Source organism: Camelina sativa, chromosome 19 (assembly GCF_030686135.1).
Source record: "Camelina sativa cultivar CO46 ecotype springtype chromosome 19, ASM3068613v1".
In the NCBI taxonomy this organism is placed as follows: domain Eukaryota; kingdom Viridiplantae; phylum Streptophyta; class Magnoliopsida; order Brassicales; family Brassicaceae; genus Camelina; species Camelina sativa.
Window position 1 is genome coordinate 19,047,077 of NC_141898.1, and position 20,052 is coordinate 19,067,128.

At 33.2% G+C, this 20,052-nt stretch overlaps 4 protein-coding genes and 1 long non-coding RNA gene across 18 annotated transcripts; 3 read left to right on the plus strand and 2 right to left on the minus strand.

Moving 5' to 3' along the window:
- Positions 1-231: 231 nt before the first annotated feature.
- On the plus strand, positions 232-1,709 carry LOC104766659 (uncharacterized). Its single transcript, XM_010490580.3, has 4 exons — positions 232-606; positions 752-837; positions 948-1,150; positions 1,303-1,709. Exons 1-4 carry the CDS (start codon positions 332-334, stop codon positions 1,441-1,443), a joined length of 705 nt encoding a protein of 234 aa, XP_010488882.1. The 5' UTR covers positions 232-331; the 3' UTR covers positions 1,444-1,709.
- Positions 1,710-1,729: 20 nt separating this feature from the next.
- Positions 1,730-2,207, minus strand: LOC147920795 (uncharacterized). The gene has a single exon (XM_087503326.1). The coding sequence runs from the start codon at positions 2,113-2,115 to the stop codon at positions 1,849-1,851; it is 267 nt and encodes an 88-aa protein (XP_087359452.1). The 5' UTR covers positions 2,116-2,207; the 3' UTR covers positions 1,730-1,848.
- A 1,213-nt stretch (positions 2,208-3,420) lies between these two features.
- Positions 3,421-5,821, plus strand: LOC104766660 (salicylate/benzoate carboxyl methyltransferase-like). Its single transcript, XM_010490581.3, has 4 exons — positions 3,421-3,626; positions 4,098-4,173; positions 4,568-5,221; positions 5,309-5,821. Exons 1-4 carry the CDS (start codon positions 3,613-3,615, stop codon positions 5,684-5,686), a joined length of 1,122 nt encoding a protein of 373 aa, XP_010488883.2. The 5' UTR covers positions 3,421-3,612; the 3' UTR covers positions 5,687-5,821.
- Positions 5,822-7,518: 1,697 nt separating this feature from the next.
- On the minus strand, positions 7,519-13,347 carry LOC104766662 (putative DNA helicase MCM9). 14 transcript variants are annotated; one of them, XM_087503312.1, is made up of 21 exons: positions 13,106-13,347; positions 12,917-13,019; positions 12,733-12,841; positions 12,500-12,638; positions 12,338-12,404; positions 11,966-12,140; positions 11,711-11,810; positions 11,335-11,432; positions 11,102-11,167; positions 10,916-11,008; positions 10,580-10,696; positions 10,415-10,487; positions 10,036-10,102; positions 9,826-9,907; positions 9,503-9,624; positions 9,327-9,394; positions 9,107-9,190; positions 8,541-8,578; positions 8,152-8,199; positions 7,909-8,061; positions 7,519-7,763 (listed from the first exon to the last, which is right to left on the minus strand). In XM_087503312.1, exons 1-21 carry the CDS (start codon positions 13,234-13,236, stop codon positions 7,708-7,710), a joined length of 1,989 nt encoding a protein of 662 aa, XP_087359438.1. In that variant the 5' UTR covers positions 13,237-13,347; the 3' UTR covers positions 7,519-7,707. The 14 variants fall into 14 exon arrangements, 1 of the variants encoding a protein (XP_087359438.1); XR_015591765.1 differs by lacking the exon at positions 7,519-7,763 and having other exon boundaries at positions 8,541-8,667; positions 8,953-9,190; XR_015591767.1 differs by lacking the exon at positions 7,519-7,763 and having other exon boundaries at positions 8,541-8,667; positions 8,953-9,190; positions 9,503-9,581; positions 10,036-10,105.
- Positions 7,629-9,336, plus strand: LOC147920796 (uncharacterized). Its single transcript, XR_015591777.1, has 4 exons — positions 7,629-7,833; positions 8,114-8,337; positions 8,428-8,687; positions 8,968-9,336. It is a non-coding gene; the product is annotated as an uncharacterized LOC147920796 (long non-coding RNA).
- Positions 13,348-20,052: the final 6,705 nt, after the last annotated feature.

Consider the following 20,052-nt stretch of genomic DNA (forward strand, 5'->3'; position numbering starts at 1 on the left):
GAAGTTTTCGTAAATATCCGGAAAATATATAATTATTCAAAGTATGTTATGAATAATCTAAAGGTTTCTCTCTAAAATGTAATTTCAAAAATGTTAATACAGATAAGTAAGATATATAAACAAATATATTAATAGAAGAAAAAAAAAAGACAACCACATTTCTTGGCGTGTTCAACATCTATCCCGAAGCGTTACTACACGTAAAAGCCTTTTATCTTAAGCATACGCTTCACCAATATCACACACAAAATAAAAACATTACTGTGTATATATAATTGAAGTTGTGTCTATGAAAATTTCAGAATCTTGATTTCAAGAAAACGGTTTGAAAATGTATCTGACTCGGAGAATGCAGAGTGGAGGTTTTGCGGTGTATAGGCAGAGCCTTGCGGAGGTCTTACAAATATACAACAACGTCGAGAGGAAGACGTCTATGAATCCATATCCGGCGATTATTCGATTTGGGAGAGACTATCATAACCAAATGTGTCCTCAAGGTCTCAAGTTATCAAGTCCGGTTAATGCTGGGAGATACTTAAGCAATGTTTCCAACGACTCCAAGATGCAACCTTCTCCTCCAAGCCAATGGTTTAATTTTCCTTTTTGGTAATTCCCCTCTCTCGCTTTCTTTCTCTCTATACACATCGAATGGAACAATAGGGTAGCTTATGATATACGTACGAATCAATTTGCATTAGATTATTCAATCTTGATCAATGCATTAGGGACTAATTTGGAGAATAACTGGCAGGGGGAGATGGGTTATAGGTTCAGTGATTTCCTTCGTGTTATCTTTCTGGAACAACAAAAGGATACAGAAACTCAAACGTATCGAAGGTAACGAATATAGTAATATCTCATTATTCTTCTATGCATTACTCATAGCTCTTTTATGTTATATATAGGCTTATTTTGTGTTTGCCATAAATTGGACTGATGTGATGTAGGAGAGGCGGGGTTGGTTGTAGAAGGGGTAGAGGCTGTAGCAGAAATGGTGGAGAAAGTGGCGACAGCGACCGACGAAATGGCTGAAGCAATGGCAGAGAAACTACCCGAGAAAAGTAAAATGAAACAAGTAGCTTTGGTTCTGGAACACATTTCAGAAGTTGCTGCTCATGAAGCACATCTAACCCAAGATTTCCTTCACAAGGTACACTTTATCATTCAAACTGATAAATGAAATTAATAACATCGAACTAAATTTTCAACATATGTTTTAGGGGTCCCATTTTTTTTTTTTTTTTGGGTCAACATATCAGAACTTTTGATTGTGATTAGAGAAGTCAAAATTTAAATATGCAGGTGGAAAAAGTCACGCAAGACTTGGATGACTTAGAGCAAATGATAGAGCCTTTGATAAACAAAAAAGTGCCAAATGCTGAAACAAAGCAATTACAAGCTAAAGAAGAAGAAGCAAACTCTGAGTCGCCTTCACGCCACTAATCTCTTCATCATCTTACTTTAGACGCTAACAAAAACAAAAACAAAAAGAAATTAAATAAAACTTCCTCAAAACTATGTCTATTATTATTTTTATTTTTTTTCATTCTTCTAAAATATATGTTTATATTATCAATGGTAATTTATCTTTCTAAACCAAAACCATTTTTTTTTTAATGATTTGGTGTATTTCTCTCTTCTAGGGAGAATGTTGTAAAAGAGAGTGATTTGCCTCAATTATCAAATACCAAACTAAATGATTTGCGATTCATGGACTTAGGCTACCACAAGAATTATCAATAAATTTTCTGAGAAATTACAAGAATTATCAACAGAGAAAATTAGATGCAAAAAATTCAAGAAAACAGTGAAAAAAAAATGAAAAAAATCACATACGACAAAAGAGATCTAAAATCGAACAGTGGTTGGGCCAAAGCAGCTAAGGCCCATAACTCTCTCCATGGAAGCATCAGATTTAGGCATAGGATGACTATTGTCTCTGACGACATCATCATCAGAAGAAGAAGGTGGACGTGAAGTGACAGCGATGGCACGTAGACGAGCCTTGACATCTTTGTTAAATAAACGGAGAGGATAGTTCCAACGAGCTTCCACGGCGGCAACCGCGGTAGCCACTATCCACGAGGTGTGTCTTGTAGTCGCAGCAGCGCTCATGACTGCGATTGAAGTTGTTAGGACAAGAGCGTTACTAAAATGTGTGGGTTTTTTATATTTATTACAAGGTTTTGAATAAACCAAGTGGCTGCGTTTGCCGTAGGTTTTGAGAGACGGGACTCTCTCTCTCCACTTCTCCAAGTAAACTAAATTCTTCATTTATTTACTGAAAAATATTACAGCCCAAATAACATTTTCTTTTTTCTTACGTCATATTATTTTGTAATAACTTTTTTTATCATTGATAATCAGGAAAATCATATAAAAGAAAATATGTACATTGAGTTTTATTCTAATGATTTTTATTGTAAGTAATTACTTTTGTGGTTTAAAACCATTCAATAATAGAAGATATTTTGTATTTAAATATATCAGATTAGATGTTAATCTTTTAAAAAAAATGATAATGTAAAATCTAAGAATTTACCTAGTTGGTTATAGGATGAGTTTTTACTCTTATCATTTTCTTTTTCAGTTTCTCATTCTTCTCAATTTCTTTTCTTTAAAAACATCAACTTCATTCGTTATTATAAAATCGAATACAAGAGTTGGTATTTCAAAATTACAGCAGCTTTGTGCAAAATCATCAACACATGAAAGCACATACACTAAACATCCTAAAGAAAAACGATAAGGGAGTAAATATACACTAACCTTACAACAAATTTGCAAATTTTGTTCTTTAAAATCAACTCCTAGCTAATGATGACTTCCTTTGCACACAAGAAAAATAAAGCACACAAGAAAACTAAAGCTATTATTATCCATTCCAAAATTGTTTAATATTGATATCATCTTCTCTTGCACTACTTTGTTGCTGCTTATTGTGAACCGATTCATATCTTGTTTTTGGAGACTTGATATTCTCAAATCCCAAATTCATCAATGGAGACACCAAGCGATTCAAACTTTAGCAATCACCATAGTTATCCCAACATCTTCACAATTGATTCTCATTTCAAAGTGTATGGCCCATTGACAGGAAAACCGTTTATTGTTTTTTTTTTTTTTTTTTCTGTAATACAATTAAAAAAAAAAGATTTTTTGGATTTTAAAATTACTTACGTTAGAAAATATTATTGCCTAACCACTTTTATTGATATTTCTAGTGAAGTATCCTGGTTCTTCACGGCAATTATATCTTTTAATTCAAAATAATTACGTTTTCTTTATATTTATAAGTTATCCTGTTTGCTAAATTTGTTTTTATATTCCGATTTCAGCTGTCGTAAAATTAAAAAATAGATACAAATATAATGTTAAGTGTGAGAAATATATATCTCTGTGGTGCTACTTCATGCAAGTGGCTCTTAAGCATGTGATAGTGATAGTTTCGAGAACACATACCAAACAGAAAAAATGACTCAGAATTTTTTTATTGAAGTTTTCAAGCATGTATATAGTATGTATTATCCCAGCTAGTTCAAGCCATATTTTCTAATCTTAAACCATATACGTTGGATCGAGAAAATTGTATACACGCATATTGTGCGCATCATGTCTCCCTCAAGGTAATGATTCAATTCCTCGATCTTCAACTGAAACGGGATGATTAATTTCTTGTAACTATGTAACTGTCCCACTGTTTCTTCTTGTTTTTTTTCTTTCTTTGGAGTTAGTTCTCTCTTTAGAGCTACAATGTGGGTAGATGAGATTGTAATCAATTTTATTTGTTGATATACACTAAAACAAACAAACCCAAAAGGTATAATGGGAAGATGTGTTTAATCATGGTCTCTTTTTGTAGTGAGCTAGGCACTGTGGTTTGTTTGGTCTGGTTGTTTAGATTAGGTTTGTGGTGGAAATCTTGACATGGATTTTAGATTAGTAAAAAGAATTAGTCTCATATCGGGTTTGGATAAATTGGTTTGTATTCGGTTTCATTAAAATGCTCAACCTAACCATTGTGTGTTTATGAATCTGGAATCCTAATTTCCTAATTTTGAATTATTCTGATTAAATAAAGTTTGTGTATACGTTAGGGACTCACTGGTGGACGCTCTTAGTATGAAAGGAGGAACAGGAGAACACAGTTACGCTACTAATTCACATTATCAGGTACTTAATAAACACTCTATGACGAATTGTGATGATATAGGAATTACGTATTATATTTTGATTCATATACTAAGCGTTTTGATTTGTGAAAAAAAAAAAAGTACTAAGCGTTTTGACAATAATTAATTTTTTTTGGTAACCTTTCATTTAGCAAAATTTCAACCAAATCTTGATTTTGTTTGATATATACCACAATTGTTCCATTTCTGATTGTAAACGAAGAAGTTTAACCTAGTAACATGTGAGTTTATTGTTTATAATTATGCCAACAGGCCGATAGATATGTAATTTATCATTGACAAAGTAACTCTATTCATAAGCTCTGAGTTTCTTTTTTTTTTTTTTTTTTTTTCATACTTAGTCAATTTAAGATATAATTTTGGGGATTTTACAGAGAAGTGTTTTCTATAAGATACAACATGTGATGACAAAAAACGTAAGAGAAATGCTAGAGAAAATTGGTTTTCCTGATTTCATCAAAGTGACAGACTTGGGTTGTTCTACTGGACAAAACACGGTGTTGGCCATGTCCGCGATAGCCAACACGATCATGGACTCGTACCAACAAATGGGCAAAACCCCACCAGAAATCTATTGTTATTTGAACGATCTTCCAGAGAACGATTTCAATACAACCTTCAAGTTGGTTCCTTCTTTCCTAAAGAAGCAAAAAACGGAATTTAAAGAAAGGTGCTTTGTCTCGGGAGTCCCCGGTTCTTTCTACTCAAGGCTATTCCCAAGAAAGTCTCTCCATTTTGTTCATTCAGCTTTTAGTATCCATTGGCTCTCTAAAATTCCAGACGGTCTTGAGGGCAACACAAAAAGCATTCATATTAAACATCCATACACTCCAAATGTCTACAAGAGTTATTTGAATCAGTTCAAGAATGATTTTTCGGTTTTCCTTAAAATGCGTTCAGAAGAGATAGTGCATAATGGACATATGGTTCTCACGTTCGTAGGCAGAAAGGCTTCCAACACTTTATCCAATGACTGCTTCCAAGTTTGGTCGTTGTTATCCGATTGCCTCCGCGATCTAGCATCCGAGGTATAAGCATCCCTTTTTTTCTTTATCTTTTTAAACAGTACTCGTCTACGTACCAAGTAATACATTGTTGGGAGAATGTGAGTGTAGGGGTTTGTTAAGCAATCAGAAATGGAATCGTTTAACATGCCATTCTACAATCCAAGTGAACAAGAGGTGAGGGATGTTATCTTCAAGGAAGGTTCCTTCGAGATCAAAAAGATTGATAAATTCGACCATATTGTCCCGTACAAAATTGACCTTGAGGAAGAAAATGATGAGGACCAATCATCTCACATGGAAGCTGGTATAAAGCATGCAAGGTGGGCAAGATGCATCACCGAACCTTTGCTTGTTGCTCATTTTGGAGATGCAGTTCTCGAACCCGTGTTCAACAAGTACGCACATTATATGGCCAAGTATCTTAGCGTTCCAAACCATCGCCCTAATATGACACTCGTCTTCGTAATTTCGTTGATTAGGAAATAAGGTCATTGTTTTGATGTGGTGGGATGATAAATGACCCCACGAAACAAAAAGTCAGTTTCAAAATTCTAAAAAATGGACTTAAATTCCACGTTGCATTGAGTTTCGATTTAATATTAAGGAAAATCACATTTTAAACCTTTCACATTCAGTAGCACTTTAAACTTTGAGATATTTTCACTAACACTATAAACCTTCAAAATGATTTCACTAACACTTTAAACCTTAAAACTAACTTTCATGTTTGTACCGCCACGAAAGATGACGGAACAATAATATATGTCAACGTGAAATAGTTAAACTATCCTGATTTGATTTAAATACTTGCTGAATTAATTTAATTATTTATGACGATTGATAAAAAAAAAATATACATCAAAGAAAAAAATGAAGAATCAGAGAAAAAAATGAAGAATCAGAGGTAAGGTTAAAACGTTTGACAAATGTAAATTGAAGATGACAATATATTTAGAAGATTGTTGTTAAAAATATATATATATAGAAGATTCATTGGTTTCCAATGAGAAGTCAATCAATTTGAATCAGCATCCAGTGGAAATGCATTTATTAAAAAGATTAATAATGTGAAGTGTAACATCGTAAAAGTTTTGTCTACAATGAAGATGAACACAAATTTACTTTTTTATCTTTTTATTTATTTATAAAAAATAAAATAATTAAAATTTAAATTAAACCAACATAGTTTAACTATTTCGCGTTGACGGATATTATTATTCCGTTATTTTTTATGGCGGTACAAAAATAAAAGTTAGTTTTAAGGTTTAAAGTGTTAGTAAAATCATTTTAAAGGTTCAAAGTGTTAGTAAAATCATTTTAAAGGTTTATAGTGTTAGTGAAATTCTCTCGAGGTTTAAAGTGGTACCCAGTGACACTTTGAAGGTTTAAAACGTGATTTTCCCTTAAAATTATATTAATTGTCCTTTTACAAACTTGAGATGTTGATGAAGATGGTGAGTGTATTATTCTTAATTTTATATAATTAAAATGCATTTTCTGGAGATAAAATGTATAGTTTACAAAAAATTATGGTGACTTGGAAGGTTTTTATTTTTTTGAAGAAACCCTAAATATGTATTTTTAAGTTAGGGATTAAGTGTACTCAAAATTTCTAATACAGATTTTGTAACATCCTACTACTGTATATTAATTGGGAAGTACAAATATGAAACTAACCTTAAAATGTGTAAAAAATTACATTCAATTGCTAATAAAAATTTTAATTAAGATTAATTAATTAATTAAATAAATATAATTAATTAAAAATAATAAAAAACACTGACAGATCAAAAATAAAAAAAAAAATCTAGAAAAGTAAAAAAAAATATATTCAAATCAAAACTAATTTGTACTTGAAAGAAAATAATAAAAAAAATTAACAGCTAAGATTTTTAAAAAATACAGATAATTATTAGTGAAAAAAATTATTTTCTCTCTCTAATAAAATTATGGACGAAAATTACTATATTTTTTTAAAATAAAAATATAAACCAATCAGAATTTCAACTAAGATTTTACATTCAAGTTGACAATAAAATTATTTTTAATAACTAAATTTCGTAGATTTTATTAAGATTTCAAATTATGATTTTACTATTATCTTTCTTTTATTTTATTTTATTTCAAAATAACTTTTTAAAAGAAATATAACAATACTTTTTCTTATTATATTATAACTTTTTTTTTAAATGTTGATGAGATATCTTCCAGTTAAAAATTATCGAAGATTACTACATTTTTGGAGTTCACGATTATTTGGATGAAATTAGAAGAATGTTTCTTTTGACATTGGTTAAGGCCAATCATGCTTGCATATATTTCTTTTTTTTTTTGATAATGCTCTAGTGCTTTAGAATCCGTCTGAAAACCTACCTTATCACACAGAACGCCATCTATACATAAAAAACAAAAAACTTGCAGGAGAAATGTGAAGGAGATTACAGCTGCAAACCTATCTCTGTCTCTCTCTCTCTCTCTGCGGGTCACTACTCATCGAAGCCAGAATGCTAATAGATGTCGTCTCCTCTTAGTTTTTCAAGGATGATCTTCTCTTGCTTTGCGTCTGTTTGTTGCTTTATGTTAGGGAATACAAATACAAAAACTTCAGGTGTTAAATGCTCCAGTTCACGACTGTAAGTAACTAATTAAAGCAAACTTTGGACATATGTATGTAGGCACAAAAGTTAAGTAAGCTTGAAAAAGGATACATTCCTGATCTGGTTCTTCGGAGAAATTAGAGTGCAGTGCATTCCCCATACTGTCTACGATAGCTGAAATGGTCATCGATGATTCAATGCACAAGATTGCTGTTATTGCATCTAATCGTGTGACCTCATTTCTGAACATAAGCCTTGCGTGAGCTGTGACACCATTATACCATTAATACCCTTTTTTCCCTTCTGTGTTTTGTAGTAAGAGTATTGATTAAGACTTTACAACCGAAGTGATACCTTGAGCCAGACGGATCAAGCTTTCCAACATCCGCACAGTTGTTCTAGCTGCAGTTCAGAGTATAATCAAATTACATGCAAAAAAGTACACCCCACCTCTATCTTTAGTTGGTTTTCCTGTACCCATGAGACCTAGAGATTTTCTAGACAAGACTACAGAAGAGCTCACTCCAGCCATTTCGATCGGTGAATGTTTATATTTAAAATTGATACATTTATATCTTGGTTACCTCCAATATGAATGTGTTTGCAGAGCAATTTTCTATATGAATATAGGATTCAAAGCTGGACACTGTTCTAGTGTTCTACGATGGTCAGCTTCCCACACCCCATGTTAATAATACAAAAATAGCATCTGTGGAAAGGAAAGTGTATTCCTCAGGAGATACCTGCATTATGTGTCGATGATCTTCTTTGGAGTCGATAACTGTGTTTTAAATGGCGAGAGGCAAGGGTAGGTTTGGCGCCCTGCGCCTAGGCGATATTCGCCCCACGCCTTTGGTGTATGAGGCGCAACTGCAAAAAACAGACATAAGGTTAGTCATAAATAATCGATTCCTTACCATGTAAGCACAACCTGAGTCTAAAACCAATAGCTTATCATTTGAAATTGAAACATAGAGAAAGATTTGAAAACAAAGAAAAAGCCAATCATGAGTCTGAAACAGAGAAATGAAAACAAAGTAGAAGCAAATCCAACGAAAGTTTAAAACTTAAACACAAAGCCTAAAACTTAAACATTTTAAGTAAGCAAATATTGAGAAAATATTGAGAAGATATTGAGGTTTAACCATATATTACCTCCTACTATTGCAGGCGCTAAGCGAGATGAGGCGGGCTCCATGGCAAGGCATCCCGAAGCGAGCGCCTTTGGTCTACCGCCTGGCCTCATCTACTAGAGGCGCTACACCCTTATAATCACCTCGCCTCTCGCCTAGGCGACGCTTTTTTAAACACAGGTCGATAATAACTTGAAATAATTTCTTCTGCTTCCTTTGATAGAACAGGCCTGAAGTTTTTTTTCACAAACTGAATGTATCTGCATAGGTCAGGATATAAGAATTCAATAGCAACCATGAATGCATTATTAGCTAAGATCAAATGCATATGCCATCTCAGACTTCTGCGCAAGGAACAATTGTAACGCTTCTAGATTACTGAATGATCTATGCTACCTTTGAAGCACCGGTAGTGGCCAAATAGTTGTCAGATCATCCACATACCTATCTTCCTCTATTTGCACCTAGGTTGATGTCATCAAATTATCAAAGACATAAAAGTTATATTTTTATCACAAACATAAACTCTGCGTCAGCACGCAACACAATAGAGATTCTTTAAGGGAACATACCTCGGCAAGGATGTGAGAAGATACAACTGCATCCCATTCGGGATTTTTAGTATCTAAGAGAACAAGCACAATATCAAATCTGCTCAACAAGGGACCGGAAAGTGCAGTATTGACAGAAAGTGCTAGATTCAGTTAAGAAATTTCAAATACACCAAATAAAATTCAAATGCAGAGGGAAAAAAGGAATGCCCGACAAACTAATGATTCACGGAGAAAATGTATGCATTTTTGAAATTGATATCACTAACTTGAATTTGAAAAAAAGTAGGTATGTATGTAAAGCAAAAACATACTTTGAAGTCTACTATTTCTGAAGTGGATACATTGATCAGGATCATATTGTCCTTTAGGATTTGTAGCACCAAAGACGATTGTCTTTGTGCTAAGGGTCGTTACAAGGCCAGCCTTCAAATTAGCAAGAAAAAATAAGACACAGTAGAGAGAGAAGCTGATTTAGTTGTACAACTTGAATAATGGAGCTGATGCTGTAACTAGAGAATAAATATAAATGAAAATTATGTAGAGTAGTTTACCTTCGCAACGCTAATACTTTGTTGCTCCATTGCTTCATGTATGGTTGCTCTGTCATGCTCTGTCATGCTTCTAGACAGAAAAGAAAAAAACGCTTTAGCAGTTGGTAAGTCTCCCAAGGACGAAGCAATAGAATCAAACTCGATGAAAAATAGAGCAATATAAAAAATTCAGAAAAAAATCCAAGAGTGTTTGTCATTATAAGTTGAACAGTTTCTACCAGGTACTGTTTCTTGTCTGTGATAAGAGTCTAATGATTCACAAGACCACAAGAACACTTCAAGTTCATCGAAGATCAAACTTTTCAAGCAGATAACACTACAGATTAATGCAAAAGATCCTTATAATAAATGTTTCTCCCCTCTGTCATCTGGAGACTACCTATCAAATTCATCAATACAGCAGAGTCCACCATCTGCAAGAACAAGGGCCCCAGCTTCCAACATCCACTCTCCTGCAAACAAATTAATAAGACGAAACGAGGGGGAAAAAAAGGTGTTACAAAGGACCCAACACAAGAAGTAGGCAAAAGACTGCAGTGCTTACCTCCATCCTTCACTGCAGTTACAGTCAATCCAGCACTTGTGCTTCCTAGTCCCGTTGTGATCACAGCTCTGTTGCTCAGTTTTGCAGCAAACTTCAAGAACTGAGATTTTCCAGTGCCTGACAGATATTATCACCGTAAAAGGTGGGTCATTGAAAGTGCACTCTCCATACAGATTTTAATCAAATAGTAACAAGAAAATACACAAGACCTTTTATCTTTTTTCGAAACTCATGTAAGGTACTCAAGTTCCAAATCAATTTAGTTCCGGCAAAAACTTTGGAACTTTAGGGGCATGCATATACAGAAGAAAAATATACTCAGTGGTTGACAACAACCTGGATCACCAATAAGAAGCAAGTGAGATTCTCCCCGAACTTTTGTCCCAGAAGCATCAACATGCTGCACACCTCCAATGAGTGTTAAGGCAACTGCATATTACCAAATGCACACGAACCATAATGTTTCTAGACAATTCAATAAGAGACGATGTTGGCACACAAAAAAAAATGCATACAGCATACCTGCAAGCTTAACAGTGAAGAGTCCAAAGACTTGGGGGCAGATACCTCGTAAGATAGCATTTCTCCCTGACTTAATCAAATATAAAAGAGGTAAGCACAAATTATACTTTAGATCTTCCATATCTTACTTGGCTAATAAGATCAAAATGGATGGCAAGCCAAGGGATTAGTTGTCCAAAATAATTGCAAGAAAAAACAGGCAGAATAATTTCCAAGTAACAATGAGTTTTTACCTTTCAAAGGAGTATCTTTGAAGTGGCTCCAAAAGTTCTTAAACTTCTCGATCAATTGATAAGATATATCAATTTCTGATTTCAGTTCATTAGTTCTTCTGGAGAGTGGCAGGGTTCACAGGTGAAAAAGGGGTAGAAATTGTGTCAATAATTGAAATTGTAATGCCTTCTAGTAACTCACAATATGGGACAATGTAATCTCATCAAGACCCAAAATAAATCTTGGGGAAATTGCTTTAATGGGAACTAAGAACGACTTGATGGTTAAATTTTTGAGGCAACAAACCAATACAAATTTTGTGCCATGGTTGGTATAGATTTCCTTGATAAAATTGATTAAAACAGATTGATTTATCACATTTGCGAAGCCATATACCTGACATGATTGCCAATCAACATAGGTTCAAGGTCGCAGCGAACGTCTTTTAAGTCATGAGACCATTTTGAAGTCAAGATTCCAGAGACAACAACATCATCTGCGTAAAACGAAAACAATAGATATCTTACTGAGAAAAGCAAGTATCAGAAGGTAAAACGGTTATGTTGATACCTTTAGAATGGATGCTTACACAGAGGCTGGGAATTAAGAATATGTAATACATAGAATAAAACAAAAGCCATGGTGTTGTACCTCCAGCTTTAACATTGTCAACAAGGTCATCTTTCAGGACGACTAGAATGGACCTTGGGATAACCCCAACACCCAAAACCTGAGTATTTTCTTGGATTTTGATTTCTTGGTAATCATGGCGTGTTACTGTATCATCTACAGGATCAAAGTTTGTGCCTTCACAAGATTTAGACCGCTGTCACCAAGAGTTAAAAGATTTCTAAGAGCTGTAAGATGAGTTGCTTTGAAGAATATGAAAAGCTAGGGACACGATTTCAGAGACGAGTGTTTTCGCAAAACAAAAGACAGATATCATGTAGTACTACAGCAAAGGAGCATATAGGGTAGTAGACTAGTAGTAAAAGAATGAAATGGTGATACAATATGACAAACCTGAGAAGGACAAAAGGGCGGTTTCACAATTGAGTTAATTGATTCCAACTCAGGGAAAATAGGAAACCTATATAATAAGAAGGAAGCAACTCAATCAGCCATAGGGACAAGAACAAGAAGGTGTCAATCAAATGCATAAAACAAAGAAGAAAAGACACATACATGAACTTGCATTTACGGCATCGGTACATCCTTTCTCCTTCATACATTTTGACAGCCCCGGAGCGAATCACCGTGCCTTTCAACATCAGAAGAATCCCACGGTGCTTTACTCTAACTCGGCCAATACTTGGGAAAGTCTCTGTGGGAATCAGAAATAAACAAAATAAATCTCTTCTCAATCCCAATAGAACAAAAATAGAGAGAGAGAGAGAGAGACACACACACATATATACCAGAGCTTCGTTCTAGAGGAGATCCACTAGTGTCAATACGAACATGTATAAATCTCTTCTCAATCCCAATCTTGTTCTCAAATTTCTTTATATGCTCCAACGCAATTTTCTAAAAAATTCGTAAGAGTTAAAAAAAAAAATCGAAAGCAAAATCAGGATTGAGTTGAGTGGAGCACATACATACGTGAGCTAAAATGGCTGATTCGTCGAATTGACGAAGATACTGTTCAGGATTGGAGAAAACGAGTCGCGATAGAGAGGGATCATCGTCAACGAGTTCTGCGAATCTAAAGATATTGTGTGTGTGTGTTGTGTGAGGTGAACGACGAATCATGGAAAGATTAAAAGGGAGGGAGGAGAAGTGAAAGCGTACTCGATGAAGAGAGGGTAGTGAAGTTTTGGATCGGGAGATAGAGAGATGTCGCGGAGCTGATCCGAATAGTGCTTCACTAGAAACTCAGTCATTGACTCTATTTGCTCCGCCGTCTGTGTCGGCGATTCCATTCCCACCTTTGACGAGTGCGCCGGCGAAAGACAAAGGTAAATTAGGTTGATTTTGGCGGGAATTTAATACGCCGTGTAAAGGGATAAGGAAAGGGTTACATTAATTATCATAACTTTTCTATTAACGTATTTTATATTATATAAACCTACTAATTCATACAAGAGAAATACTAGATAAACCTACTAACTTTTCTATATAAACCTACTAATTTTTTTCCAAATTAGCATACATGCTCAATTTTCTAAAAGTAGCATTTTTTATTATGTTAATTATTTCTCTAAAATGAAACTAATAAATATCTTTTTTTTTATTATTCATCTTCTTCTCTGTCTAATTATAATGATGTCATTTTTATCTTCTCTGTCGTTTCCAGTATTTCTAGAAATCATAGCCTTTGTTATTGTCTTCCTCCAGCAACCGCGGCGGTGGAGGCAGATAGCGGCTTTCTTCTCGAGAGAACAACACCACTATGAAGGATCAAACTCAGAATTCGTCGGAGACAAAATCTGTCACTCCAAATTATGTTATCAAAAATGAAAACAAAACAAATCTGATTCGATGATTCAATAATTATAGAATTAGGCTATTGTTCATGATTTGATGGATATTGAATTCACATAGATCGATGTATTCATATTCATCAAGGGGAATCAAATTGGTTGCTCCGATTCAAGGAAGTCTTCCTGGATTACATAAAATATTTCCTGAATTTCACACAATCCTTCCTAAAGTTCAATCACAGATAAAATAAAGTGCTAATAGAAACATATGATGCAGATACATCATACAAGTACCAAAACAATCTAAAAAGGTTTTACAAACATCATACATGTCTAAAAACAGAGAAAGTAAAACTGAATTAAGGAACATAGTCCTATGAATTGTCGACACGTGCCTCAATATATGAAAGAATACTCTATTAGTGAGGGGGTAATGATATCTTTTTTGAACATATCCGGGTATTTACCAATATCTAAGCTTTTTGTAAAGGTCAACCTTAAGTTCATCCTGAAATTCAAACTTTTTATGAAGGTCATCCTCAAGTTCAATAAATATTTCCTGAATTTCGTGTAATCCTTCATGAATTTCCAAGGAGTGTTGGATGTTGGGTGCTGATTTTTAAAGTTACAAGAACATGAGAAAGAATTCTCGAGCCATCAACAAAACTCAATAGGGTGGCGTGTATGCTCAGTTTTCTTTGTTTATTCCTTTTAATGAAACCCTTCCTTAGATTCGAGACATCCTTTCTAAATTTCTTGGAGTGTTGTTACAACTCCAATTCTTTTGACCAAATCTGCATCTATACAAAGTTACTACAAGTGAACAAACGCCACACATGGTATAAAACATCATTTGATATATCTAAAGCTCCAATCTTGACCACTACAACATTACAAGTGAACAAACGCCACACATGGTGTTTATGAACCACCATTGATACATCTAAAACCCCCCCATCTTCTCCAATCTTGTATAAAACAACATACGCTCGTAACACTTTTAACTCACCCCCAAAGATTTAGAAATGAGTTTCTTTGTTCAAAAGAAGTTGAAAATATCAAAAAAGTATACAAAGTAATGAATTTTATTAAGAACCCATCACAAATTTGAACAATGTCAAAACTCAGAACACACTAATTGAACAACTTAAGTTTAAAATTTGGAATCTTTCTAGGAAAATAAAGAAAGATGAGATCTTTAAGATTACCCTCATCAAAGAAGAAGGACCTAGAGGAGGATTCTCTTTCATAGTCTAAAAAGCAAATTAACAACGACAATGTCAAACTGCAACAATGGCTTTTCTGGGAAGAAACGTTATTCCACTAAACTCATCACTTCCTCTGCTCCAGAAACAAGCTTCACATCGAGAATCCAAAATATGGATCTTATCGTGAGTTTAAAATCTGAGATTGAAAAGCGTTACAGCGAAAAAGAAGCGTAGATGACATCTTCATCTCTGATTTCATTCGCTGCATCATTTCTCAAAATCAAACGGATTTCATTCACTGTCTCCTCCTCCTTCTAGCCTCTCTAATTCAACTGGAGTTTTTTAGGTTTTGTGCAAAGACAATTGCTGCGTTTTCGCCTTCCTTTTTTATTTTTTTATTTTTTTTAGAGAAATACCCTATAATAGCACTTTTTAAGTTTTTCTTCCAACATTAGCACACATGCTCAAATTTTCCAAAACTAGCATTATATCTCTTTATATATTAAAATTATTATTTAATTTAAATAACAAAATTCATTTTTTTCCTATAATTAAACTCACGAATTTTGGATCTTAAAGTTTCGACGAAGCTTGCGGTGAAAATTCCAAACTAAGATATTCATTTTGGATCTCAGATCTTTTCAATTAATTGTCAAATCAATCAATTGATTCCAATACAACAAAATCCACATCAAAAGCATCTTTATTCATCGGGTTTCGATCATAGATCAAAGTTTAATTAAGCTAAACGGTGCTTCCGTCGTCGACGATAGTGAGTGTGGCGGAGGAGAGTCTTCTGGCTAAAATTACAGCGGATGATTGGGGGAAAGTATCGGTGGTTCTGTTTGATATGTATGGTGTCCTTTGTAACAGTGAGAAGTTTTTTAGACGTGTTGCTGTTGATGTTTTTGCTGAAATGGGTCATTGTGGATGATTTCATTCCTCTTACGGGAACAGGTAAAAAAGCTTTGGCAAATCAATTTATGAATTTGTTTTCATGTTAATGTGTGTTTAGGTTGATTTCTTGGGTTGGGCAATGCAGAGCTGAAGCCATGTTTTTATGAGGTGTTGCTTCAGTCAAAGGAGTAGAAGGATTTGATACAGATGCAGCTACAAAGAGATTCTTTTAGATATATCTCGATCAGGTGATGTTTATGCTATATAATTAGAACACCCAGGAGGGAAATTTTCTTTACATTAGAAACTTGTTGATGTTCTTGAGATTGATTGATACTCGATCTTTTGTTGTGTTTTTGATTTGTGTAATGTCTTGAGATAGAGGGGAAGAAAAGAGAGCAGAGAGTTGATGATGAAGATGATGATGAAGTTTGAGTTCAGGTCATTATGGAAAGGCTTCCTAAATTCAAGAATGTCTTCCTAAAAGCTATGAAATTCTTCCTAAATTTTTAAAAATGTGTTTTTAAATATTTTTATATGTGTTTTACCTTATTGTATCACATATTACTCCATTAGTGATGTATAATGATTTGATATTGTGCACATGTTGGTGTTTTATAATAAAGGCAACAAATATGAATATCCAGCATGATATTATAGGAAGACCTTCCTAAATGTCAATAACTCCTTCCAAAATTTCAAGTAGTCCTTTCTAAATTATACTTAGGCTACCTATCTTATGTTTTGCCTAAATGTAAGACAATCTAATTTAACATAATCCCTAAGCTCATGTGTTCAAAACAGGGTAGGTGTGAATTAACGTTTATGAATGTTATGTAATCTTTCTTGAATGTCTTGAATCTAAAAAAATGTGTTTAAAATCTTTTCATTTTTATGTTTGCCTCAATGTATCACAGATTTTCTCATCAATGTGGGGGTAATGATTTGTTTTTGTGCACGTCGTGAATACTACGATAGAAGCCTAGGTGTAGGTTGTAGGAGTACTATACATTATTTTCATGAAGATCTTCCTGAATCGCAAAGAGTCATTCCTGAATATCATAATCTGTATTGCTGCAACAACTGTTGCAGATCCTGTTGATGAACCTCCCAGTACACGTCATATTCGCACATAGTTTTAGCAAATGTTCAGAAAAATTTACAAGCAAATGAAATCTGTAAATGATAAGAGTATATATGTATTCCTAATCATGAACCGAGTTTATCAATCCATCTCAACCGAGTTTCTTCGGTGGTGAATCGGATCTGTAGCGTTGAGAAAGAGATAAGCCATAATCTTCTTCACTTGAATCATCATGCTCTTCTTCGCTCTCACCACCACCACCACTTCTGTCAGCCTTTCACTGGACCTACGTCGCCGATCCGACATGTTTCTCCTTACTCTCATCGGTCTCAGTGTTCATCGTCGCGAGATCCATCGCTACTTGGACTCTACCTGAAAATAGAGACTCGCAATACTATTCTTATTGGAGACTCGTCGGATTGATTCAGCGTGGAGGTGAAACGCCGGAGTTGATATGTGATTGATTCCAGAGGAGATAAAGCGTCAGAGAAGGATGAAGAGAAAGGAAAAGCTATTTTGTGAAGAGAAAGGAAAAGCTATTTTGTGAAGAAAAACATTTGATTTTGTATATATAATTTTGTGCTAGTTTTGGAACATTTAAGAATATATGCTAATTGTGGAAGAAAATTTTAAAATGGTGCTATTTTTGTCAATTGCCCTTTTTTTATTTATTTAGGTAATTTCTCTCAAAATTAAAATTGTGCTATATTTGGAATAATTAAGATTGTGTGCTAGCTTTGGAACAAAAATTTAAATTAAGAGAAGGAAAATATGTGCAATTAATAAAAGCCAAAAAAGTAATCTGTATATAAAACCAAAAAGTAATTTGTATTATTTGACTAAGTCTAATAGAAAAGTTATCTATTAAATTACTAATTTAAAGAGAAAATATGTGCAATTAATAGAAAAATAGTAATTAGTATAATATAATATAAAAAATTATGAGAATCAAAATAAAAAATAATATAATTCTCTTAAGTTTGTTGATCGGTGAATGATTTGATAGCATATTCAATATCATTCCATTTGGATGACTTAATTTAATTTTCAAATTTTATATTTTTTATATTTAATGAATTTAAAATTTTCATAGCAAAAACCACAAATAAGTGGGATTTTAATCTAGTATATATAATCATTGCATGCTAACGAAGATGTATTGTTTTATCGTATTATTTAATGGTCGTAGCAAAATAGTTAAGCATTTTGATAGTTTTCTTTTCACTTGAAATTAGCAGATTAAGTTGCTCAAGTTCATCAAAGTCAAATTATTTTTCAGCATCGGAGCAATTTACAAGGTAAAGCATTTAAATTCAGAGATGATCTTAAACCATACTTGAACACTGCAAATATCTAACATATAAGTAATTGAAAAATACTTAGGTTCACCCCTAGGGGTGAATACTCTTCTTCACTTCTTCCATTTTCAACCAATCAAAACTTCTATTTTATATTTCATTTAAAAATAAATCAAAACTAAATTAAAAAACAAAACAAATTCTGTATACTTTTTAGTTAAAGAAAGTTAATAATTTGTTTGGTTTAGATTTTACAATTAAACGAGGTTATATATCAGTTTCGGTTTATAAATAAAAATTAGGGTTTAGATTTTACAATTAGAACAAAATTATGTGTCGGTTTGGATTTACAAATGAGCTGATTAGGTTTTAGATTTTATAATTAAAACGAAATTACATGTCGGTTTAGGTTTACAAATGAGCTTATTAAGGTTTAGATTTTACAATTAAAACAAAATTATATGTCAGTTTGGGTTTACAAATAAGGTGGTGAGGGTTTAGATTTTACAATTAGAACATAATTATATCACGGTTTGGGTTTACAAATGAGATGGTTAGAGTTTAGATTTTACAATTAAATCAAAACTATATGTCTGTTTGGTTTATAAAAGAGTGGTTTGAGTTTTTTTTTTATTTTACAATGATGTATACAGATTTTATTTCCTTATTTCATAGGGATGTGAATAAAGAGGTTCACCCAAGTATTGTCCTAAGTAATTTATTATATATAGAAAAATACTTAGGTTTACTTCTAGGGGTGAACCATTGTATTCTTCACATCCTTCACTCTCAACCAACCAAATTCTTCTATCTAATATTTTATTTTAAAAAAAAATAAAATAAAATTAAAAAACAAAACAAATTAAGGAAACAAATTTTGTATACTTTTAATTGAAGAAAGTTAAATATAAGCTTGGTTTACATTTTACAATTAAACGAGGTTATATATCGGTTTGAGTTTATAAATGAGAATTAGGGTTTAGATTTTACAATTAGAACGAAAGTATATGTCAGTTTGGGTTTACAAATGAGATGATTAGAATTTAGATTTTACAATTAAAATTAAATTATATATCGGTTTTGATTTACAAATGAGGTGGTTAGGGTTTAGATTTTACAATTAAAACAAAATTATATGTCGGTTTGGGTTTACAAATGAGGAGGATGACTTTACAATTATAACAAAATTATATGTGGGTATGGGTTTACAAATGAGGTGGTTAGGGTTTAGATTTTACAATTAGAACAGAATTATATATCGGTTTGGGTTTACAAATGAGGTAAGGTTTAGATTTTACAATTAAAATAAAATTATATATCGAGTTGAGTTTATAAATAAAGTGGTTAGAATTTAGATTTTACAATTAAAACGAAATTTTATATCGGTTTGGTTTATAAAAGAGCAGTTTGAATTTTTTATTTTATAACAATGTATACAAATTTTGTTTTCTTATTTTATAAGGAGGTGAATAAAGAGGTTCACCCTTAACCCAAATATTGTCCTTACATATATGCTTCTTTGTCATAAGAATCTGAGTTGATAACAACTTTCATTGAGACGTTGTCATTATCCTCATCCTCAACGAAGCCATTGACATAAGAGTCATCATCCTCAACGAAGCACTTCTCATAATCTTCAGCGAAGCCATTCTCATCATCCTCAGCGAAGCCATTCTCATCATCCTCATGAACGCCATTCTCATGAGCAGGCATTTCTAAGTTAATATTCGCTGAACCTGAAATGTGTGTTGTGCCGAAGTTGATTAGGAGTGATGGCTACTAATTCATTCAAATTAGTGCGCTCAAACTGATACCGTGTCCGTGAAAA